Source organism: Grus americana, chromosome 1, assembly GCF_028858705.1.
Source record: "Grus americana isolate bGruAme1 chromosome 1, bGruAme1.mat, whole genome shotgun sequence".
Taxonomy (NCBI): domain Eukaryota; kingdom Metazoa; phylum Chordata; class Aves; order Gruiformes; family Gruidae; genus Grus; species Grus americana.
In genome coordinates, this window is record NC_072852.1 from 196,572,874 (window position 1) to 196,595,809 (window position 22,936).

At 36.6% G+C, this 22,936-nt stretch overlaps 1 protein-coding gene across 6 annotated transcripts in view; it reads right to left on the minus strand.

Moving 5' to 3' along the window:
* PAN3 (poly(A) specific ribonuclease subunit PAN3) overlaps positions 1–22,936 on the minus strand; it is an 81,974-nt gene that overhangs the window by 5,618 nt on the left and 53,420 nt on the right. For 5 of the 6 annotated variants that reach the window (XM_054817746.1, XM_054819369.1, XM_054816018.1 and 2 more), the window contains 12 exons: positions 21,163–21,410; positions 20,524–20,628; positions 19,843–19,900; positions 18,970–19,131; positions 18,686–18,802; positions 18,490–18,591; positions 11,067–11,232; positions 10,589–10,676; positions 4,373–4,512; positions 3,423–3,552; positions 1,204–1,268; positions 348–486 (listed from right to left, as the gene is read on the minus strand). In XM_054817746.1, the coding sequence (XP_054673721.1) occupies positions 348–486; positions 1,204–1,268; positions 3,423–3,552; positions 4,373–4,512; positions 10,589–10,676; positions 11,067–11,232; positions 18,490–18,591; positions 18,686–18,802; positions 18,970–19,131; positions 19,843–19,900; positions 20,524–20,628; positions 21,163–21,410 (1,520 nt within the window). The remainder of the gene's footprint in view (positions 1–347; positions 487–1,203; positions 1,269–3,422; positions 3,553–4,372; positions 4,513–10,588; positions 10,677–11,066; positions 11,233–18,489; positions 18,592–18,685; positions 18,803–18,969; positions 19,132–19,842; positions 19,901–20,523; positions 20,629–21,162; positions 21,411–22,936) is intronic. The other variant, XM_054816873.1, reaches the window with a different exon arrangement.

The following is a 22,936-nucleotide window of genomic DNA, read 5'->3' on the forward strand; positions in this document are numbered from 1 at the left end:
TATGGATCCTTTATGCTGTGTTGAAAGACCAGAGTAGCATAAAGGGACCAGCATTGCTTATCCACAGTACTCAATGCATCCTAGGATGAAAAGTTAATACTGTATCTCATACTGTATTACCGAATTCCAAGTTTTAATATTAATGTACTAAGTTTATTTAAAATATCCATAAATGTTTGAATATTAGCTTAGTGAATACATTGTTTTCATCCAAAACAGGGGGAAAATAACCATCAGTTAAATCAACAGAATTAACCTACCAGTGGCAACTTGCTTTGAAGTGGAATATTATTTTAAAGAAAGTTAACCCAAACAAATTTTTAAAAGCTAACCCAAGTACAGTGTACCTTGTTAAGACATGAGATAATGTGACTGAGGTCAATCCAAGGAGTACCCGCTTCTGTCACCTGATGGAAAAGGTGATCTCGAAAGAGCTTTAGTAAATACCTGTCTCCAGTTTCTGACCACGTTGGGTCCTTCTGAAACCTGGTGTAAAACAAAGGCTCATATTAAAGCTTAGAAAGTTAAGAAAAATCAAACCCCAGATATACATGATTTCAATCTAAAAAACTGAGTAATCTTACTGCTCTGCTAAGCCACCGGTTATAATTCACAATTAAATAAGTCTCCCCGCTGCCGCAAATGGAGGATAACATATTCAAAGTTTTTCAGTGGAAGTACCCAGATCCAATGTCTACTAAAGGCCCACGGAAAAGTAATGAAAGAAAACAAGAGTTATCTTCAACAAGTTTAACATGTAAATGTTAGAAACCAGCATTACAAACACAACTCCAAGTCTATTCAATAGGATGGAAAACAGACCATGAACACTTCATTTTTACGTAATAGTGATAAAAAACAGGCTGAAAATTAACCAGCTTAAAACCAGTATCTACACCACTTCCTACAGCTAAAGCAAGCTATGGATTTCCTCAAAAACTTTTGTCGCTCACAAGAGACCGCTAAGAGAAACCACACTAAAAAAATGAAGTAACTTTTGCATATCTATTTGTAGCCTTCTCTTTTCCTTCATGTAAAATTTTGGTCAACGTTGCTTATCTTATTTTTCTCAAGGCTTCTTAAATACTCATTTCTTCAGGGGCAAATATGTGAAAATGTTTAGCTTAAATTTATGAGGAAAGAAACCTTGCATTGCAAACTGGGTTTTAGATGCTCTACACCATGAAAACAAGTATTTCTTACTCTGGCCTCTCATTGATTGTTCCCAATTTTGCTAGAAGCCTAAACAACCTTCCATTTTGCACCTCCTAGAAGACAAGAAAGAGGTCATTAAAGTTTCTGAAACATTACATTAAGACACTTATTTGCAAAAGATATACAGTAGTAATGCCGATGAAGTACTATTAATTACAATAATTGATTTATTCTAAGAAGAGGGTATATTTTTTTCAGAAAGAGATCAAATGCATTATATTGTGTATCAGTAGCCCAATGCTCATTTCAGCACTTCATATTCAAATTATAACATGAAGATTTAACAACTAACAACACTTTTCTGTCCCAGCAGGAACTGGATTAGGCAAACTATTTTTTTCTTAAAACATAAGCCTAGTCTCTTGCCAGCCTCTATTTGCAGGTATGCTAAAATAAAGTAAGTTAAACAAGAACATGTTTATATATATTCCCACAGTTACCGAGACCTGTAGAAGTCTATAGTATAATACCTTATTTCAGGTAAGAATGAGAAAGAACATAATCCACCAGATTTGTTTTTCAGAAATGCTTTGTAAGCCATTATAGGTAAATATTTAGCAACAATAATATCAGATTAACATTCAAATTATAATTGATACCAAATATAATTTTAAAACAAGTTTTTAAGAAAAGCTAAAATTTAAGTCTTAAACCAGTATAAATTCTGAGTCCATCAATGACAGAGATCAAGCAATGAGAACAAGCTCACACAAAAGACAGAACATTACAGTTATAGATACTTAGAATCCAAGCAACTGAAAAATTGGTTTCATACATTTTTCCTCAGCTCTTACGATACAGCAAAAAGAGTTACATCCTAGCTTACATTACACTGTGAATTAATCTTTTGTTTAAGTAAAAATTGCTCAAAGCTGGCAGGAAAAAGATTCTCTCCTGATATTATTTATATTCTCCCATGGCCCAGCTCTCCAACATTATTCATGCTAAGCTGCATCTCATTCCATGCATGATCATATTGATTTGAAATTAATTCAGTCTGGAGTAGATTACTCTGCACAGCTGGGTAAATAAAGTAGGTCAAGGTGATAACAGCTTGACCTTAGACAACCTATGGGTTCAGGACTTTATTACCAGTCTAAAAAACACACACAGCAGAACAGCTTGTACCACAACAGTAGCTACACTTCAAGATTGACAGGGAAGATTTACCTTGTCCAGCTAGCAAAGGTCTATACAACCTCCAAATAATTTTTTGGTATGTGGCTAAATACATAAAAGCCAAAATCACATCTATATGAATGCCACTGCCTTGCAGATGCCCAGTGGTGACACAGCTGAGCAACAACACTGGCACTGTGTCTCCAGGTGGCCTCTCTGCTTCAGATGGATTTCAATATCTTTCACTAAGGAGGGAAAAACTGTTATCCAACAAGCCAATGGTGGAGAAATTAAGAGAACCAGATTAAGAATCTCAGTGAGGGTAAGTAATGGAAAGGAGTCACGGGACTTGATTAAATCCTAAAAACTTAATACCATATCCCACACATCTTCAGCATCACAAAAGCCTTCTGTAATATATCTCAGTCTTGTTAGAAAATCCTGTGATCAGTGGCTTCTGATGAGCAGACATCCTTTGCTGTTGAACAAATACACACTAACACGGGACAAACTATGTATTTCCTTTGTAGCTAGCACGTGATACCTTGGCTAAACTTCATAGACTAACCAGACCCACACAGCAAAAGGTGCACACTTCAGGGAAACTGAGGATGGCAGCCTTTACCTCCATGATATAGCATTCTTTTGGAAAGAAAAACATATGAGATAAGTAAAGGGACACTGGAATCCAAATCTATCCAAGAATTTACAGGCAACATTTGTTGCTGTATAAACTCTAGCACAAGCTACATGATCTAGTGTGTGATGACATACATGGCCTTATTTACTCAGAATACTACTTTTTAACCATTCTGTTAAGAACATCTTTTCTCCAAGACTGCTCGTTGGACACGAAGATGTTACTTCAGTTAAAGCCCAGCTGACGACATCCTAAAACCAGTGGCTCCTGGAGCTTTTGGACTTTCAATACCTTGAGCACAGAGTTCTCAAGTCTGCAGACAGATTACTTAGGTTGCTGAGCAAAGAAATGGGGGGAAAAACAAAACAGTAGAAAACATTCCCTCTTAAGGTACAGCTGCAGGAATACTGACCATAGGTCTTCCTGTAGGAATTACTAAATTATTTACCTTTGCAAGGTCTTCCTCTATAACATCGTTTCGCATTTGAGCGGCATCCAACTGAGTATAGAATCGTGCACCAATCATAGGCATGATATCATTTACACTGCGAAGTCTGTTTTGGTCGGTCAGCAAATACCTGCCAAAATATCCCCACCCCCAAAAAGATTACTTAAACATGCTGCAAATGCCAGAGAGATCATCCTGTTATGATTTTATACTTATTTGACCCTGATGTCTATTTAATACACAAAGTTGAGAACTGCAGCGTTTCTTAAAAAAGATATTAACGGAGAAAACATGTGTTAACTTACACGTATACATCCAGTCAGTTATTTATACAAGACAGGGGTGTATTTTCATGCAACTGCATAGTTCACCCCACTGCAACATTAAGAACATACTCAATAAGAGAGAAGATGTAAAGATTCAGATTGTAATGCAATTGTTTTTCGAATGAGGGAGGGGGCAAAGATTTCTACTTTTCCCTCTTAGGCTGCAAGAGGTGAAAGGCTGACTATACTATTGAAGAACAACAGAAAATAACATGCGGCCAAGAAAAAATAGCACTCAACCCTTTGGTCAAAAAGGCAATGTGCCTATTTCTCAACACCTTCTGAAACTGCAAGATAAGACTAGCATATTGCTAGGGTTGATAATAGACAATGAAACCCATTATTGAAGACAACTTCAAAAGCTTGGGTTTTTTTAAGCTCCTAATTCTTATTAGGAGCTTTACCCACACTTAGTAAAGAAAGGACATCGATTTTATTAGATACACCATGAAAATATACATTATGCAAACAAATTTTAAATTATAATGTTTAACAATGCATTGACCAGGCAGACAACTCAATGACAGTAGTTATATCTGTAATCTTAGTTGCATCTAAAAATAAAATTAGACATTTTCATTCAAAGTAGTAATTTCCTTTAAAAGATTTATTAAGCAAACTTACAAAATCAGATTCTTCAGATCAGAGGAATAGTTGATTGTCACCAGTTCCATTGCTTTCTGCAAATTCTCTCTCTGAATTCCTGATAAAGAATTGCAAGCCAAAGCCAACACAACTTTCCCCAGGGAGATCAGATCTGCTTGCTAACAGGGAAAACAGGGAAAGATAAGATTCTTAGTACAGGTAAGTATTACCTATGGTACTAGATGGCATTTAAAGAGAGACAGTTCATCAATAACCTTAGAAGAATTTGAGCAACTAAAAGAAGCACTATTCAAATCATAGTTCAATACAACTGTCCAAGTTACAGTAGTTAAAACAGAGAGGATAATCTGTCCTGATACCTAGTAATTTCTAGGTACTACATTTATCTTTGAATGCTTAAAATTTACCTATTTTACCTTAGGGATAGTACCAGAGAGAACTCTTCTGTAATGAGCAGCAGCTCTGCAAAGAGGTTCTCCTAACCACCCACTCACTCCTGAGGAGTCAAGGAGTTGGTGGCAAACAAAACAAGTCTTCTCAATATGAGATGCAAAAATACGTATCAAGGATGATTTGTTAAAACAAACATCATTTGCTGGACTCATATCTTTTCACACTGGCCACCCAGTGTGAATCTCACACTGGATTCCTGCAAACAATGTTTCTGTTTTAACAAAGGGCAAAAATTTTCATCTTTAACGGCCAGTGTGAAGAGATATGAACTGCCTGAAACAACTAGCCAGGAACAGGTCTGTATGGCTGACAAATGGAGCAGCATCAAATTTTATGAAGACATCATTAGCGTTACTGAACACTTTCCTTAAAAGTGTTAACTGCTCTTATAAAATGAATGCTGCATACAGGCTATTTTGCCACAACAGAAAATTCTGTCAATTTTAATAGACAGCCACCAGAAATTATTTTGAAAAGCTATACCAGATTTGAATGCCCACCCCTAAAAACAGGAGCCTAATTTAGTATCAGACAATGGCATTCATAGCAAAAGCTGCCCGATTCTTTCCATGGGAAGGCCTTCAGCTGCACACAGCTTGGCCAAACCTGAAACACCTGCAGCTTGCCATGCTGGATGCCTGCTTCAGACTGGATTTAAGAAGTCAGAGATACAAATTTAGTATTTTCCTGAGGTTTTTTTCTGAGAAAATAAGATATCTTTGTAGAAGTAAAAAAGTGAAAGCTACTAATTACTGAGAATGTCAGCTCCATAGTCTGGAGCAAGGCTATGCCGTTTAGCAGAGAACACAGTCGTACAAGGGATACACCTTCCATCATTTCTGTAAGACTGACCAAAAATTTGGCAGCACTGCAACATTAGAAGTTCTGTTTAGAATTTGACAGCTTTAGAAAACAGCTGTGACGGTGACCATGCCACAGCCCCTCACAGCTCTTGCAGAAGGAAGACTTTCCATGTTTGCTGCCTCTGGCTGCAGTAGCTGAGCAGAGCAGCACAATTTAAACACAGACACACAACATGGCAGAAGTTTAAAAAAGCATGGTACTCTTGTAGCTAAGGAAGACAGAAACAGGATGTGGAAAATGAGGCAGACACAAGGACAAAGCGGTAGAGAAGGAGATGGAACTGGCATTTGCTAGACTCAATTTCCTAAGGAACCAAGAATTCCTAAGTATCAGCATTCCTTTGTACTGTGGTAAAGAAAGATTAACCAGAGCAACAAACCCCATTTTGGTGGGAACCCACTTGGTTCCACTACCAAGGAGTCAATTTGAGCAGCAGAGGACACTGCCATAGCACTAAACAGAGAAATCTTGCTGATGCAGTATCTATAGACATATGTCACCTGGCACAATGGCCTTTTTATTTTTTTTCTCTGAAAGACTTAGAAGAAATATGTATTTGTATTAATCACAATATTTCTTCTTTCTGCAGTCTCCTACTTTACACTTAATACCTTCCAACATTTAGTAATTCATAAGGATGTATCCTGTATAAATTCCCTATCATCACACAACTCAGACACTGAAAATACACAACTTCAGGCCAGACCCTATGAAAACATAGTCTTCCTTTACATAGCTGTTTTCATAATACAGATTGCATCAGATTTCAAAAATGGTTGAGAAAAAGTCTTACATTAACATCAGCCAGGAAATTCTAAATTGAGTGGGTTTTGAGCATTTGACTAGCAACCTTATTTTTTTGTTTGTTTTGCAAATTACATCTAATAGAAAAACTGGCAGAGATGATACAGCACACCAAAACACACACATATCAAACTGCAGTCAATGCTTAACTTATTTTCGTTGCAAAAGTGGCTTGGATTCATTCCACTAATTTTAGGAACTTAAATTTCAAGCAATTCATTTAAGAATCTGATCAACTTAAGGTATTTGTAATTCTGCAAGACAATTCAGATTTTGAGTGAGCTGAATTGCTCTCTGGAGGTACCTCACTATTCACTGACAGCCAAAACCCTGAAAGAAAGTGTTATTACAACGCCCAATGTTTAAAGTTTTACAAGTGCACAAAGACAAGCAGTAATTTTCCTGTGTGATGGGAATTATAGACTATCACCAGTTGAAAGGGGCCCATCAGATCACAGAATCATAGAATGGTTGATCAAAGATCATCTAGTTCCAACCCCCCTGCCATGGACAGGGACACCCTCCACTAGACCAGCTTGCCCAAAGCCCCATCCAACCTGGCCTTGAACACTTCCAGGGATCCAGGGGCATCCACAGCTTCTCTGGGCAACCTGTTCCAGTGCCTCACCACCCTCACAGGGAAGAATTTCTTTCTAACATCTAACCTAAATCGACCCTCCTTCAGCTCAAACCCCTTACCCTTTGTCCTGTCACTACACTCCCTGATAAACAGTCCCTCACCATTAAGGAAGTCAGATTCCTATTTTAGAACGGGCAAAACTACCATCCACTGACCAGCTCTATCCATGCAGACAGGGTACGCAAATTCCCAGAAGCTGGGGTACGCCATCCTTTCTCTAAGAGGTAATCCACATAGGTCTATTAAGCCCTAACCTGCTCTCAGATTCAGCTATTCCTGCTTTTAGGCAGAGAAAAGTTAAAGGAGACTCACAAGAACTACTAGACCTCTTTGGAGCAGGGACACCAGAAATAAATGCTGTATTCCTACAGTAGCCTTGCTAGTGCAAGATACAGATCATTTCCCTGTTTATATTCCATATCGTGCTTTGCATGTATCTATGGATCACACCAGTTCCTTTTGCCACAGACCTGCCAGAAGGCTTTTGCTATGGTAACTATCAACAACTACATCATACTAAGTTGATTCTCAACTTCAAGGAAAAGCTTTACACCTTCTAAGTACAGGCTGCCTTTTGTTCAAAAATATACTTTGCATGCAACTAATGACCATTTAATTAGCAATTCAATTTGTAACTGTAACCTGTACCAAGCTATCTTTTGATCTCCTGAAAGCTTTGCTAGTAAAGATTTTATCACCATCATCTAGTTCATTGATAGAAATATTAAATACCATTAGACTAAAAACCAACCCCTAGGAGATGAACTCAGAAACAGCCCTCTTCATTAATGTCTCCCCATTATCAAATGGATTTCAAATATGTCAGTGAGCAATTTAAAAGTTAATTGAATAGGTACCCTTTCCCTTCTGCGTAATTTTTTTTTGTTAATATTAAAAAGGTATGTGCTATTATGCCAAATGCCCTGGAGATACCTCAGCATTTTATATACTTGGCTTTACCAGCCAGACGTGTAAGCTAGTCTAATAAATCTTATTTTTGACAAGATCCATTTTCCATAAACTCTTTGAAACTGACAGTACTTTTTTGTTTATCCTGTTCCACTGCTTTGCTTGGATCAATATCAGCTCATCCACTTTACAATTCTGTGGATTCGCTTATCCTTTTAAGTTCTGGAATTGCACTTAGAAGTCCCTCCAAGGTCCTAGATTTTGTGATTTTTTTTTTTTAAGTCAACATTAATACTACAGATGCCTCTTCAGCTAGTTTCTTTAAACTTGCTGAGGTGTATGTGAAAGTTATTTTGATTTGCTAAATTAAAAATATTTACTTTGAGCAAACATAACCTTATAGCCCTCGTTAAGTCAACAAAACTTATGTTTTCTCTTCATTTCATATGGAGAGGACTCACCTTCATTTTATTCCAAACATAGAAATATTTATTAAACCTTTCTGCTGTTTCCTACATCACCATTTACAGTTCTCCCATCTGTATCTTGTAACTGACTGACACAAGACTTAAGGGCTAGGGGGTAGAAAGTAATGTGCTGGAATTTATATAGGTTTAACACCTTGTTTTTAATGCAAGTGGCCATTCATATTTCATTTACTTCTTTTTAGCTTCCCTTATTGTTGCCTTTATTTAACTCTTAAATAATCATATAAATTCAGGTGTTTAACACAGATTGTAAAGAACAATTGCATTCCTTTTACATAGCCCCTCACTGTTCTGGCCAAACTCTTTCCTATCTATATTAACAATAGGAAATAGCCAGAAAGGGACAAATGCTAACAAAAATACTTTCCTCCATTGAAGACAGCAACAAGGAAATGCATATTAGCTGGGCAGTAAACCAAGAGATAACCTACATTTTTAACAGTCACAGGAGTCCCAGAGGAATTCAGGAACTGGGTCACGGATCGAGAGGAAAAAGGACAAGCAGCAGCTGTTATTTTGTAATTTTATCTGGCTAGGGCAAACAAAGGTAGAGGATGATAAATGCCTCCTGAATTTCAAGGAACGAACTCAGCCCAGAATCTCTGAAGGAACAAAATGGATAGTGAAAGTCTAGCCCTTCTAGAGGAAGTAACAAAAGAGAAGGCAATATCATGTTTTCTAACTCTAGTTTAGATCTTCCAAACTATGTAAGAGTACTTCATTTATGGTTTAGCAGTGATACCTGAACAATTTGGATACTAACATTGTATAAAACATGCAAAAACATCCCCCATCAACAAAAGTAGGCATTACCAAGCAAGTTAGTTGCCAAGTGTTGGGCTGCTATAGTGGTAAATGTTTTTGACAGATTTATGTACCTGCGAGTACTTTTTAGATTTGTACCTCCACGTACATTAAACATGTTGCTTTAAAATTACTTGAATGTCATAATATATCAGGAGGATATCTTTCCCAGCTGCAATTAAAATTAAAGAAGTATTTAGGTTAAAAATCATTACATTTTTAGGCATGGAATACCTCACTTGCATGTATTCCTATCTTTTCTCAGCTGTTTTCCACTATATGATTACCAAAAGCCCACTGATATGTAGCTGGGCAGGAGGAAATCCTTTGATGTACTCTAAGTACACTGAAAATTGCTTTACTGTATCAATTAAAAAAAAATCCTATGATGCTATGTTCTAGGACATGGTCTCCAATAAGATAGTTTCTTCTGTCTGGCCAAAGTTCAAACATTTAATTTATCACTAGAAGACTCTGAATGAGCAATTTTCTCACAGTGAATAAGCTCAATTAATGAAAATAAATTAAATCCAACTCCCTGCTGTAGTCTTTCACTCCCAGTATGGACAGGGTATGTGATGACTGCTGAAGCAATGTACTTTACCCTGAGGGGAAGTTAGGGAAAGAGACACTCCTGTACACAGTGATGCTCCAGATGACTGTGGAACAGTTTTTGTTAAGTCTAAAGGGATTCTTCTTAATTCAGGAATTATGCAGAGTCCACACTTCAGAGAACGCCAGGAGAGCATGGAAAAACTAGGAGCCTAAAATAAAGATACACTAGAAACTTTTAGGAGTGAGGAGAAGGCCTAAGTGCAGTTATTTAAAAGATCTCTTACTCCTCTGTGAACAGGTATTCAACAATTTGTTATTTTTGTTAAAATAAAAAAAAGAAAGCAGAGCGGAAACTGTTACTGAACCATAATTTTTTGATCTCTAGCACTACATGTAAGATTTTTCTTCTTCCTTTAGAAATTCATATTTCAAACAATTTCTGACTTAAGTTTGTTAAACACTAACAGGTCAACCTGTTTGGTGAGATTGCTGAATTTTTAGAAGCAGAAGACAGCAAAATGAGCATTCACATCTCTAAATTACAAGCAAATTTGAGTAACGCATGGCAGAAGCAAGATCAAATCACGAATGAAAAGTTATTTAGAGAGAGATGTACTGAACTACAATTTAACTAAAATACTTGTCTTCCCAAAAGGAGTAACACTGGTTTTCAGTACTCCCCGTGCCAAGTCACCAACCTGGTGACTGTTGTCTTACCTGAAACTGAGCCATTAATGCCAGTGGATTATTTTGACTGTTGTCAAATGTCAAAACATCAAAGATTCCAACACAATTAACTCGTAACCTTTAAAAACAAAAGGAAGAAGTGGCATTGAAATTTTACTGGTTACTCAATTTTTCCTCTAGCATTCATTGAATGATTTCATATGACAAAAGAAGTCATCAATACTCAGCAAATTACTATGAAGCAGAAATGACTAATTTTACTATTTGATTAAATGCAACAGACAGTCTTCAGTTCACAAATAAATCAACAAATTTCTAAACTGTCAGTAGTGGATCTGAACAATATTTTGAGGATAATGTAATATGTCTTCCCAAAATATTTTTAAAAATAAGAACTTTAAAAAATTACAAGTTTTAGCATGTATTCATTTTTAGTCTCATGCCAGCTAAAAGTAACAGAACTTTCTGAATACAGATCACAGTACAGTGAGAATGATGCTTTCGTTACCTTGTTTTGCCTGTTACTAGAATCTTTGTTGGATCCATCACTCGGCACGCCAGTCCTGCTGTATGAATGGTCCGTAACGCAGAGCTGAGCTGCACAATATATGCCCATATCAAAGACTCTGGAAGCAATCCAGCATGCTGCCGTGGTAGAGGTCCATCGTGTTGACCTAGAAGCAAAATGTTATAAGCATCAAAGAAAGGCTACTACATAAAATTAAAGGTTAGCACAATTAGAATGAAAAAATTAATTTACATACTCATTTCATTCAACTCTTAACAGTCCTCGAAAGATTCATCTACTGTGCTTTAATGGTTGGGTTGGAGGTTTTTTTGTTTGGTTTGGGTTTTTGTGGAAGGACACCATATTTTTAAAATGCTGACAATTAGGCATTATTATTGTCACTTTCACATTCAGGAAAACTATGCTGATTATTAAACTTTAGGATGAATAACGTCTATAAAAAGAGCACTGCTTAGAAATTGCTGAAAGTGGGTGGTACATCAAAATATACAGCTACTTCAGAAGTAGAAGTGCCAGTATTTTGAAACAACGAGCATGTACCACAATAGCTGCAACAGATCCCGGTTTACCTCCTTTATTGTAGAAAGACTTACAAATTAAAACATTCTCTATCATCTGATAAGACATTTGTTTCTTGTGGGGTTTTTTTGTTGGTTTTCCCCCCCCCCCTCTCCTTACAGGAGCATATCAACATTTGTACACTTGCTCAAAATAAGGTGGGATGTATATGTATGCTTGCATGTGTACACACAAACATATAAATGCGAGAGTTAAAAAGTAAAACATATTACTGAAAAACTTTTACTTAGAAATTTTACTGATTTTGGGATGATGGGCTGGGAGTGTTCCCAGCTTTCATTTCTGAGCTTTTGTCTGTTTTTAAACTTTAGCTGATTTTTCAGGTTCAAGGTGCTTTGGTTTAGATTATAAAGATCAAGACACTGACTCCTTTAAATAGCAATAAGCCTGGCATGTCTACTGAAGGCTGAATATAATGAGATATTCTTTGTTTTTTCTGGCCTCCTGATGAATCATCATGCAAATCACTTCCCACAGACCAGCATACCAGAAGTCTCACGTAGCAAACTTTTTACCCCCCCTCATGATTCTCTCTTCTTCAGCATGACATAAGTTACAATGACATAAAACGAGCGAGGAGATATAACCTCTTTTATTAGTCGAGACTCCTTTTCTAGTTACTACTTGCTATAGAAAACACTTTATATTTGGTAAACAGCAAGGCACGCAATATGTTTAACAGGAATGCACATGGACACTACTAGACAGTTACAGCTGTATGAAATATTTCCAGAACAGAAATGTTGCTATAACATCCCAAAGAGAGAGAGAAAAGCCAAAACTTGGGCATTATTTTTCTGCATGCAACTTAAAAACAACACCATTTGCCCTTTGATTTCTAGATAAAGGCAATGTAACCAAGAGAATATTCAACATACACTGAAAAACTGAAAGCTCAGATTTCAACACAGCTTCTCCTCCTCTATCAGAAAATCTCGATCAAGCAACAACATTATTTTACTACCGGAAAGACTCACTTGAGGCTACAGCCAAATCTAGGCTGCTGCTTTCAGACTGGTTGGCTGAACTCCATGTTCCCATACACTAAAGGTACAAGCTAAAGCAGTGGAAGAATCAGTTTTGAGACACCCTCTTATATATCTATCTGTTCAAAACAAGTCAGATTAAAAGCAGTTCAGTTTGCTGCAATGCTGACTACAAAGTATATCCCATGAAGGTCCATCAGGTCTGCCACAGATGGCACTTGAGCAAGGACCCAAGGACATGATACCCAAAAGCTTGCTCTTCAGCTGAAAGCTTTCCAAACAGTGCTGAACACAGTGGAAAACATCACAAGAATATCAGAAAACCTTACAAAAATGACCAGAAATACTTTACATCAAGAAGTGGTATTTTAGAGGCTTCATGACTGATTTGCAAAAGCTTCCCACCACAGGCTGAATCCACAGCACGCAAAATTTCAGATTATGTTCTTCCCACCTACTGCAGGGCAGACTCTCCCACTACTTTCATCTCTCTGAGATGCAGAGCATAGACACTAATGGAGAAGATTAAAAATTAAAGAACTGCCATTCCAAAAAACACAGCCTATCCATTATTTTTCCTCGTTGTGTTAAAATAAAAATTAATAAATAATGCTGACAATGAGTTTAAGTTCGGTGGTGTGATGTTGTCCACTGAGCAAGAAATGTCCCCTTTGCACCGATGTGTGTGTGCGTATATACTTCTTTTTTGTTTCTTAAAAAGCATTCAAATGAAATTCAGTTCCCCAGAGCAAGGACGAAGTCAGGGATAGTCCTGGGGTGGGAAGAAAGAGCTGGGACCACCAGCAGCAGGACCTGTTTTACATCATCAGGAACACTGTCAGAAAGCATGCTAACGAACATCAAGTCTCATCACACAGTTATGAGAAAAGTATCAGAAGCCCGATGAAAGATTTAGCTGCTCACTAAATTGAACGTCTCAGGCCTGTAAATCAGTCTTTTACATTGAGAACAGTGAATTGTTCAGTGTTTGTTTAGTGTTCCTGAGTTAAAGTACTGAAAGTAAGATAAAAGTAGTAGCCTTTATTTCTCCCCCATTCTCCAGGGAAACCTGGGCTTTGGTTTTACATTTCCCAGTTTTCAATATACAAGAAGGTTCTGAACTACTAGTGCAGCACTACATTTTGTAAAAAAAATGAAGAAACTGAAAACTTGAATTCACTTTGGAAAAGTTGCAGTTTTTGGCAAAGGCACTTTAGGATAATTACTAGTCATATGTTTTGTCCTCAACAACATCACGTTGACTTTCAATATTCATATATTCTTTCTCCTCATCACAGTCTAAGTACACAACTTATTCCCTTTTCAATGGAACAGGTATTTTATGAAAAAACATTCACCAACTGGGGATGCAAAAACTGTAAAGTCAGCAGTGAAGTCCATACTACTACTACTGTGTCCAAAGGAAAACAAGGACCAGGAAACTTGCCTATCTTCGTTAGAAAGTATTTGCTGAAGAGCAGAATCTGTGGTGCTGAAAACTACTATTAACACCATATATACTAAGGTTTAATTACTCAGACCGCTTTTAATAAATGGACCAAAGGACATATCAAAGGCATGCTTATTTCTGCCAACCACAAAAATTCATCAGGACAAACGAAAAACCTTACTGGCAGCAGTAGATAGTTATTGTTAATTTGCCAGGATTTTCTAACCAATAGTTTTAAAATAGGTACATTCTGAATATAGTTTATCATTTAATTATTGGCCTGTTGAGAACATTTCAGTACTTTTGGGTTAACTTGCTAATTTAAAAAGAACACCATTTCTACAGAGATAAACTTGCTAACATGTACTATAATCTGAAGTTGAGAAATATCAGAAAGGTGGAAGAAAATCAACAAGTTTCAGAATGATAGATTTAACATTTAGACACTTTTGATGGAAATAAAAGTGTATTGAGGAAATATGAGGAATGAGAATCAAACAAAAAGGAACTTTTCGAATCTACGTACTCCAAGTAATTAACTGAAAAGTCAGACTCCTGTTTTAAAAACTTGTGAACATCAGATTATCACACTGTATCACCTGAAGAAAGAAGATATTTCATTGCATAAAAACACAAGCAATACATTCTATAGAATTCAGAAGCAGAGACATAAGTTTACAGTATAAAAATAAGCCACTATTTTTCCCCACACAAAATCCCTTCCAAAGTAGTTCTGTAACAAGGTCTGCAAATAACACGGCAAAAAGCAAAAACCCGAGACTGACCACACTGACACCAGTGACATGCAAGACAGCTATGTAAACCATAATCCTCATCTTTTAACTGTCAAAGTCTCATGTTGCCAACTGCAGTGTTCAACATAAATAAGGTTGCATACCTGAAATCAAATTCTCTGAGTTCACTGATCAGGTTCACAGTGTTGTGCCTCCTAAAACCTTTAAAAGCAATTGCACTAATCTGGGCCTCATGCTGCAGAGTACCCAACTTCCATCCATTCCCCTGCTTCTCTTGGGAGTCTCCTCTAGGCAGGCAGACGGCCAAGAAACTCTGTGAGGGGATGGAGAAAGGATCCGTGAAGGCAGGCAATTCTGAGAAATCAAGTTATAGGTATGCAATCTTATTTTTCTCTCTTAAATTGCTCCTTCTACTGAGGACCAGACTAGAAAGCAGCAGTTACAAAACAAAAAAAAAAAAGGCCAAAGCAAAGATGTGCAGAAAGATTTGGCAAAATTGGGGAATTTCAGGTGACTTTTTTTTTCCACCCGATTTATCTAATAAAAAGACTGGAAGAGCAGGTAATGAGAAGTGCCACAGGCAAGAGAGAGTTATTTTCCTTGCATATCCCTGTAAGTTCTGCCACAACAGCTCATCTTAAATAATATTTTGGTTTGGCTGAACAGAAATTGATGTCTTACTTCCAGTTTCAAAGGCCATCCCTGCCTATAGAAGGAAGTTATAGTAGGTGAAATAAATGGTCCAGATAGCCCACTAACCTGTTTCAAAGACACGCACACTAAAATCAGAACAGTAGCTTGCAATGGATACCTAAGCATATGAACATAAACAAATAGAATATTCTACTAGCCTCCAATGATTTGCAGCTTGGAGAACTCCTGAGCTAAAGACTGTTTTTGCAGTTAACAGTCCTCAAGTACTTCTCCTCAACGAGTAAGCCCACTTTCCCCTTGAACCTAGGCAAATGTCCACAATAATATGTGACACAGTTCCACGTCTTAATTATTTTTACACAGGTTTTGAATTTGCTACCTAGCTAGTTTCATTTGTCAGTTCCTAGTTCTAGGCTGGAAGAAATAGCAAGCTATTGTTACTTATTCATTTTTTCTTTATCCCTGATGATTTTTCAGACACCTACCATATTCCAGTCATTTTTAACCCCATCATATTCCTGTCCATCTTTAAGAGCACGAAAAGTACTATTCCACTTTGCTGTTCTTCATACAGAAGCTGTTCCATGCCTTTGATCATCCCTGTCACCTCTTCTCAACTTCTTTGCTGTTCTTCTACACCCTTCAAAATGTGCAAGGAGGACCACAACTACAGATATGAGTCTATGATGCACCCACATCTTGAATACAATGTCTTCCATTTCATTGTGTTTTCTTAATAGCCTGCAATAATCCATTTCCTATTTACTGCTATTCAGCTAAAGGACAATATTTTCCTTAATCTACCTAACTATAACCCCAGATATATCATTGAGTGGTAACAGCTATGACAGAGGCCATCAATTTATGTTTAAAATCAGAGTTATATTTTCCCTCAATCACATCAGGTTACATTACATCACCTGCTACATTATTGCCAAGAGTTCCAGTCTTGTAAGATCCTTCTGCAATCCATCACAATTGGCCTTTATTTTTAACAATCCAAATAATTTGGTATTATCAGCAAACTTTGACAGACCATTGTTTATCTTCAGTGCAAATAAATGAATGTGTTAAGAAATACAACTCACAGCATATATTCTTGTGAGACCCCATCAGTGATCTCCCTTCACTGTGGAAAGCAACTGTTCATTCTTACTCTGTTTCTTATCTTCCAACCAGTTATTAACTTAACTGAGGACCTTCTCTTTTATCTCATGGTCACTTAGTTTCTTGTAGAGACTCTGAGGGACTTCATTGAAAACCCAGGATCTTATCTACTGGATCTTCCTTCAAAGAACTCTGATAGATTAATGAGACATGACTGCCCTTTATAGAAGCAAAACTTAGTTCTTTTCCAGTGTGACAAAAGAATATTGCTGAGAATTTCATAACTTCTATTATTTTATCTAGAACAGACACCATTCTTCTGTAATATTCTAGAGAGGTATAAAAACATAACAAGGACTGATTTACATGGAAATTGAAAACCATGGGTGGGAGACACTCGGAAGTCTAGTCCTGCAAGTAACAATCATTAACCTGGCAGTAGGTGTTTCAGGTTTATCCTACCAAATTAGTTTCACATCAGGCTCACTGAATTTGTAATTGCATTCTTTGACTTGCCACAGGATAGGACAAGTCAAACTAGGGTCTCCTCTGTCTAAGATATTACCACCAAAACCAATGGTGGAAATCAAGTTCCAACCTCACTTATACCAGTCAGCTCAGTGCAAAAACCAGTGGGAATTACTCAGTATGTAAGGCATCTACAAGCCTTTGAATGTATTCACATGCTACCAATCCATTATGCTCTGATCTACCAGATAGTCAAGTTTTCCATGCCAACCTTTGAAACAGATTGAATTCACAGCTAAAGGCTCTAATTTCAAAAGGCACAAGAAAGAAGAAACCTTAGCTTCTGCTTCTCTTTATACACTGGCAGCCTAAAGACATTTAGGGAACATGTACTCTAATAAAATAAAGAAGGTCAAGTTATAGCCCTGTGGTCATCCCTACTGCTGGATCTAACTTCAGTGTTGGTCCTTCATCAAGCAGGAAGTTGTGCCAAATGAGCTCCGAGGGTTCCTACCCTAACTCTTTCTGTGATTCCATTCAGCTGTGAGCATCTCTTCCTCAGCATGGCACTGGGCTCTACTAATAGCTTTGGCCTGTTGTGTTCCAGACCACACCTGGATGTAGTTTGTGTGACTGCGTGGGTCACAAACTGGTCCTAACTGGCAGTATGATTGGCAGTTTTGGAGGGGAAAAGGCTTTAGCCATATAGATATGAGCTCTGCTGGGCGACTTGCTGAGCTACAGACCATGCTGTGACAGATTTTATTTATCAATGTAGAAGTAGCTTTAGTGACTCCTTTGAAGTCATAGTATAAATCTGGAAAAAAAAATTAGACCTATGATGTGAAGTTTGTGTCTGAAAAGAATATGTTACAGGGATTTTTTCAATCCATTTGTTGTCTTAACTAGTACTTCACATTTCAAAGCATTAAATAAAACACTAATTAGTCCTCATAATGTATAAGTCAAGGGCACCTGAACAGCAAGCAAACTGACAATTTTGGAAACATCTCCAATAAGTGTCAGGTGACACCTGTAATTAGGACCCCAGAGTTCATGACTCCCATGCAAACTTACTTCCCTGTGAAGGAATTCCCTTACAAACTGATGTCAATTTTGCAAATTTGTTGTAAGTCAAATGTGACCAGAAAAGTAAATTGTTCATTAGACTTTTATCTTTACTTTTAACTCTAGTTATAATTTTCTGTTATTTAAAAAAAAAAATAATTCAGAAATTTTACAAATAGAAAGTGAAGAAGAGTTCTCTGATCCCAATCAGCTTATTATATGTCAGAACTGATAGCTAAAAAATTAAGTTGAAAGACTATTTCTGACTAGCTATTTACTGCTTAAGTATTAGAAATGGTTTACAGAAGTACTGTATGATAACGTATTTTCCTTACCCCATTTTCGTTTTGTGAAATAGGCATCAGCACTAGGGTCATTGAAGTGTCTGCTCATCATAGTCTCTCCTCCAGCATGAAAATCATATGCGAACACAAGAGCTTAAAAATAGAAACATGTGACAATTACTAACACAAGCATATTTAGAATAAAGTCTCAACACATCAGTTGGAAAAAAACAAAACAAAAACTTACAATGTTCTCCAAATGCTTTAGTGGTAAACACTTCACGTAAGGTTACTATATTTGAGTGCTGAATTTTTTTCCACATGTCAACCAATACCATGCACTTTGTGTTAACAAGACGAAAACCTAAAAAAAAAAAGAGAACAAACCCCATGGTTTAAAATGTAATGTTTTGCGGGAGAATTTTTTACTTCAATGTTTCTTCTGAAATTACTGAAAAGCAACCAGACATTAAAATATAACTAGCATTCTTCGGAATGCTAGTCCCATAGACATAACTCAATTTTTCTCACCATGTATCCTCCGAAGGCAATATGGCAGGTCATCTTTACTATTTACAGCTTTATAGCATGATGTAATGTATCCAAAGTTGCTTGTTTTCTGTATCCGATTGGGCGGTGGCAGTGGTTCCAAAGGAAAGAGACTGTGGTAGCTGTCCACTTCTGCAGGAACTGCTAAAATCAGTTTATACACAGAAACATATTAGGCATCAGTTGACTTTGAGAAAGTTATTACAGTAGCAGAGAAGATTAAAATTATTGTCATTAATACATAAATTATTTGCACCATCTTTTTTGGTGCATGTAAAGTTAAAATTCACTATTTTTTCTTTAATACCAAAAAACCCCCAAGAAACAAATGTCTTATCAGATGACAGAGAATGTTTCAATTCAGTTGTAAATTCTCGAAAAGCGAAATTACAATGCATAGTATATGCTTCTCTTGCCTGACAACTAGTAGAGTTTTCTCTGATATACCAGCCAATTCACGTTAAAATAACTAATTTGCTAGTTTATATACAGCCTTTGAAAATATATGCATCCTTTAAAGGAATACGCAATATGTACAAAGTAAAACAATACTGTTCTTCATGAGGCTTTATTGCTTTAATGATTTTTCCTTTCTCAGCAATTTTAAGTATTCCCAACCATTAAAGAGTTTCAAAAGAGAAGAAAATTACAGAAGGAAAAGAGAATAGAAGCAAAAAAGAAATTTCTTATTGCTGAAATACTTTGTATCTGGTTATCCACAGCCCGGGCTGATGATTAAGGGTTCATGAAAAATTAAAAACAGGCGGTGTTTTTTGCAAGATGTTAATATTGTTGAATACACATGGTTGCAGAACAACATGATCACAGCTTAGTTTATAAGAAACATTTACTTACCAGGAATATCAGCCTGATCAATCTGGGCCATAGTTATTAAGTGCCTGTTGATCAGTTCCTGAAGAACAAGTCAAGTCAAGTTTTGAACATACTTCAGCTCATCATATTTGCTAAGTTAACAGTACACTGTCTTTGAAGTACCAGCTACTTGTACTAAAACAGGGAGTTGATACAAGTGTCTGGGGGCAGGGAAGAAGACCACTAGCTTGAAAACATTAATGACAAAATATATAAATTCTTGAAGTAAGGAGCTGCAGAACACACATTAGATCGAGCTAGCATTGCCAGAGGCACCTACTGCAGTAAAGCTGAAATAAATACCAGTCACAGCCAGCCCTCAGGGAAGGGCTCATCAACTAACACCTGCGTATACTTTCATTTCAGTGAAAAACCTTAAAACTGGATAGGATTACAGCTTAAAGGAATGCTACATAAATGAAGCCATATACAAGAAGGAAGAATACTTAGCTGAAGAGTAAATCATGGCATGCAGATTAGATTGCAGTCACATACGTTGCAACCCACTCCTACCCTCTGTAGCGCTCCATCCATTTTTTAAAATTCTCCACAGGGAAAATTGACCGCATGGATTGAGTGGCTATTTCTCTTCTACTATTAGTGATTTTCTAGTTTTTTGCCAAAATGTTTGTGATTTTCCTTTAAATTCTCCTGTCATCTCACCTGTCTGAGCTCATCTGCCATGAAGAAGGAAGGTGCATTTGCTTTTGGCTGCATGTAAGCAACATGAGGTGCAGCTGGATGGTAAATGTGGTAGTTTGGAAATACCTGAAAACAAAAAAATTTAAGAAGCAGTTTAAGATCCTTAAGGATAAGGAAAACAAAGAGTTCTATCATCCTTTTAGTTTGAACTACTCAATTATGAAGTCTTCATGCACAGTGCATGTCACAAATGTACTGTCAGATACGTTACAATTTCCTTATGTGATATTCACTGCTAATGATTTCAAGGGGGTGTGTATGTATGTACATAGTTATTTTAACATTTTTTTCACTGCCTTTTCCCCTTCACTGTAAGAGTAATTTAATGTATCAAAAAAACAACCAATCCAAATTTTTGATGTTTTCTTATTATGTATGTACCCACTGAGATATACATAAAACACTTTCTATTGCTGTATAAAAACAACCAAAACTCTACAAAGAGGTAAATGAAAAAATAGACTGAAAAAATTCTCTGGTCCTTAAATTTCAGTTATTTGGAGAACAACTACAAGTAACAGGCCAAAGAATAATCTCTGTAATATCAACCAACTCAGCATTTGGAAACTCCATACACTTCTGTACCGAAAGCAAACATACCATTCCTGTGACAGGTGCTGGAGTTGTATCAGTGTAGAAGTACGTTGTTCCACCCACCGTTTCCTTCTGGATCACCTGGCCAGTAGATGGAGGCTGAGAGACAGCATTAGCAACAGAAGCAGAGGCACTAGTAGGCACCATATAGTTTGCTGGGTTAGGAGTATGACTTCTTCTTCGAGGAGCAGGAGATGTATGAGGAGTTATTTTGGGGGAATGAAGAGGAGAAGATCCTGCTGACAGTGACATTCCTTAAAGAAACACAAGAAGATATTCTTGATCAAATCTGCCATCAAAAAAATTAGCAAATTGAAAAAAACCAGCTTTCACTACCAATAATATTCTGAGCAGGTGAGACACTTAAGGATTGCTCCATCTATACAAAGAGTTAAGAAGTAAAACATTAAGAGCAAGAGTGAACAGATACATTTTCTAAAAAAATCTTTGCTTAGTTCAGAGAAAAAGGCTCTGTGAACTTAGGATCTACACGTGAAGAATTGGAATGAAAGATGTAGAAGAATGGGGAAAGAAATCAAAATAATGCAATGTCTAGAAGAGAGTTTATTAAACTTCAAAAAAGATAAATTATTAATGACTGTAGAAGTCAATGGAGTTTGCCAAGCTGTAACTCCACCTAATTACATGTGTACCTTTTACTAGAACCAACTCCACTGCTACGGATGAGTATCGGAGTTAGATCTGCAGTAACTACAGCACGCAAATAAGCAATACATAATATGCTACTCTTAATAATTCCAGGGAAGAAAAATACCTATTTTCCAATAATCATTATATTCAAAAATCATCCTCCAAAAGATTTGATATGTAAAGCTAGATAACTTCTCAGAATATGAAGTCTGTTAGGCATTCATGCTGAGATTTTCAAATTTATTTCAGATTATTTTATTGACTGGTGTTCACCCTCAACATTAGACAGGCAACTCAACTGAAACTTGAGATGCTCAGCTTCTAAGCAAAGTGCATCAGTGGGGAAAAAAGGGACAACTTTTTTGCATACACACTTTTTAGTTACCAAAAACTAGCTTAGTTACTTCCAAGAGTCATTGTATGCAGAATTCTCAGATACGCTTATTTATAAAAGTCTAGATGTCAAAGAAACCTTCAAGGGTGGGGAAGAGATTACCCTTCAGAAAGCTCATAGTATTACTAGTAGAAGATCCTAGATATCTAGGTATTCAGATTAATACAAAGGAGAGCATCTATGAAACTTATTGTTGCTCAGTTCAGATTGGTATGTACTTTCTCTTCTTTACCAGTCAGAATTTTATTATACTAATTTACTCTTTTTTTTAAAGGAACTGAGACACACATCTGTTATATTTAATGTTCTATGGACAGCTGAGAATTCTTCTCTAATTAATATTTCAGTTAGTTGCTACTCAGACTCGTTACCAGAGCTTATAAATGGAAGTAATTTAAACAAATATTTGAGTAATAAAACCAAAAGCAACTTTTTTTGCATATACACTTTTTAGTTAACAAAATCTAGTTTAGTTATTTCAATCAAGAATTATTGTACGCAGAGTTCTCAATATGCATCACCAGTAACGCGTAGGAGTGTTTTTACACTCGTGTCTTGTCTCTACAGTAGTCACATCCCTCCTACATTTACTTTTACTTTTTTTAAACAAACCACAAAAGCAAATAACAATTTTAGTATTAACAGTTTAATCAGTAGTTGGGGAAAAAATATTTTGAAGCTCTATTATCCTAATGATATTAAGAGAAGAGAATATTTTAACTTTCATTTAGCTCC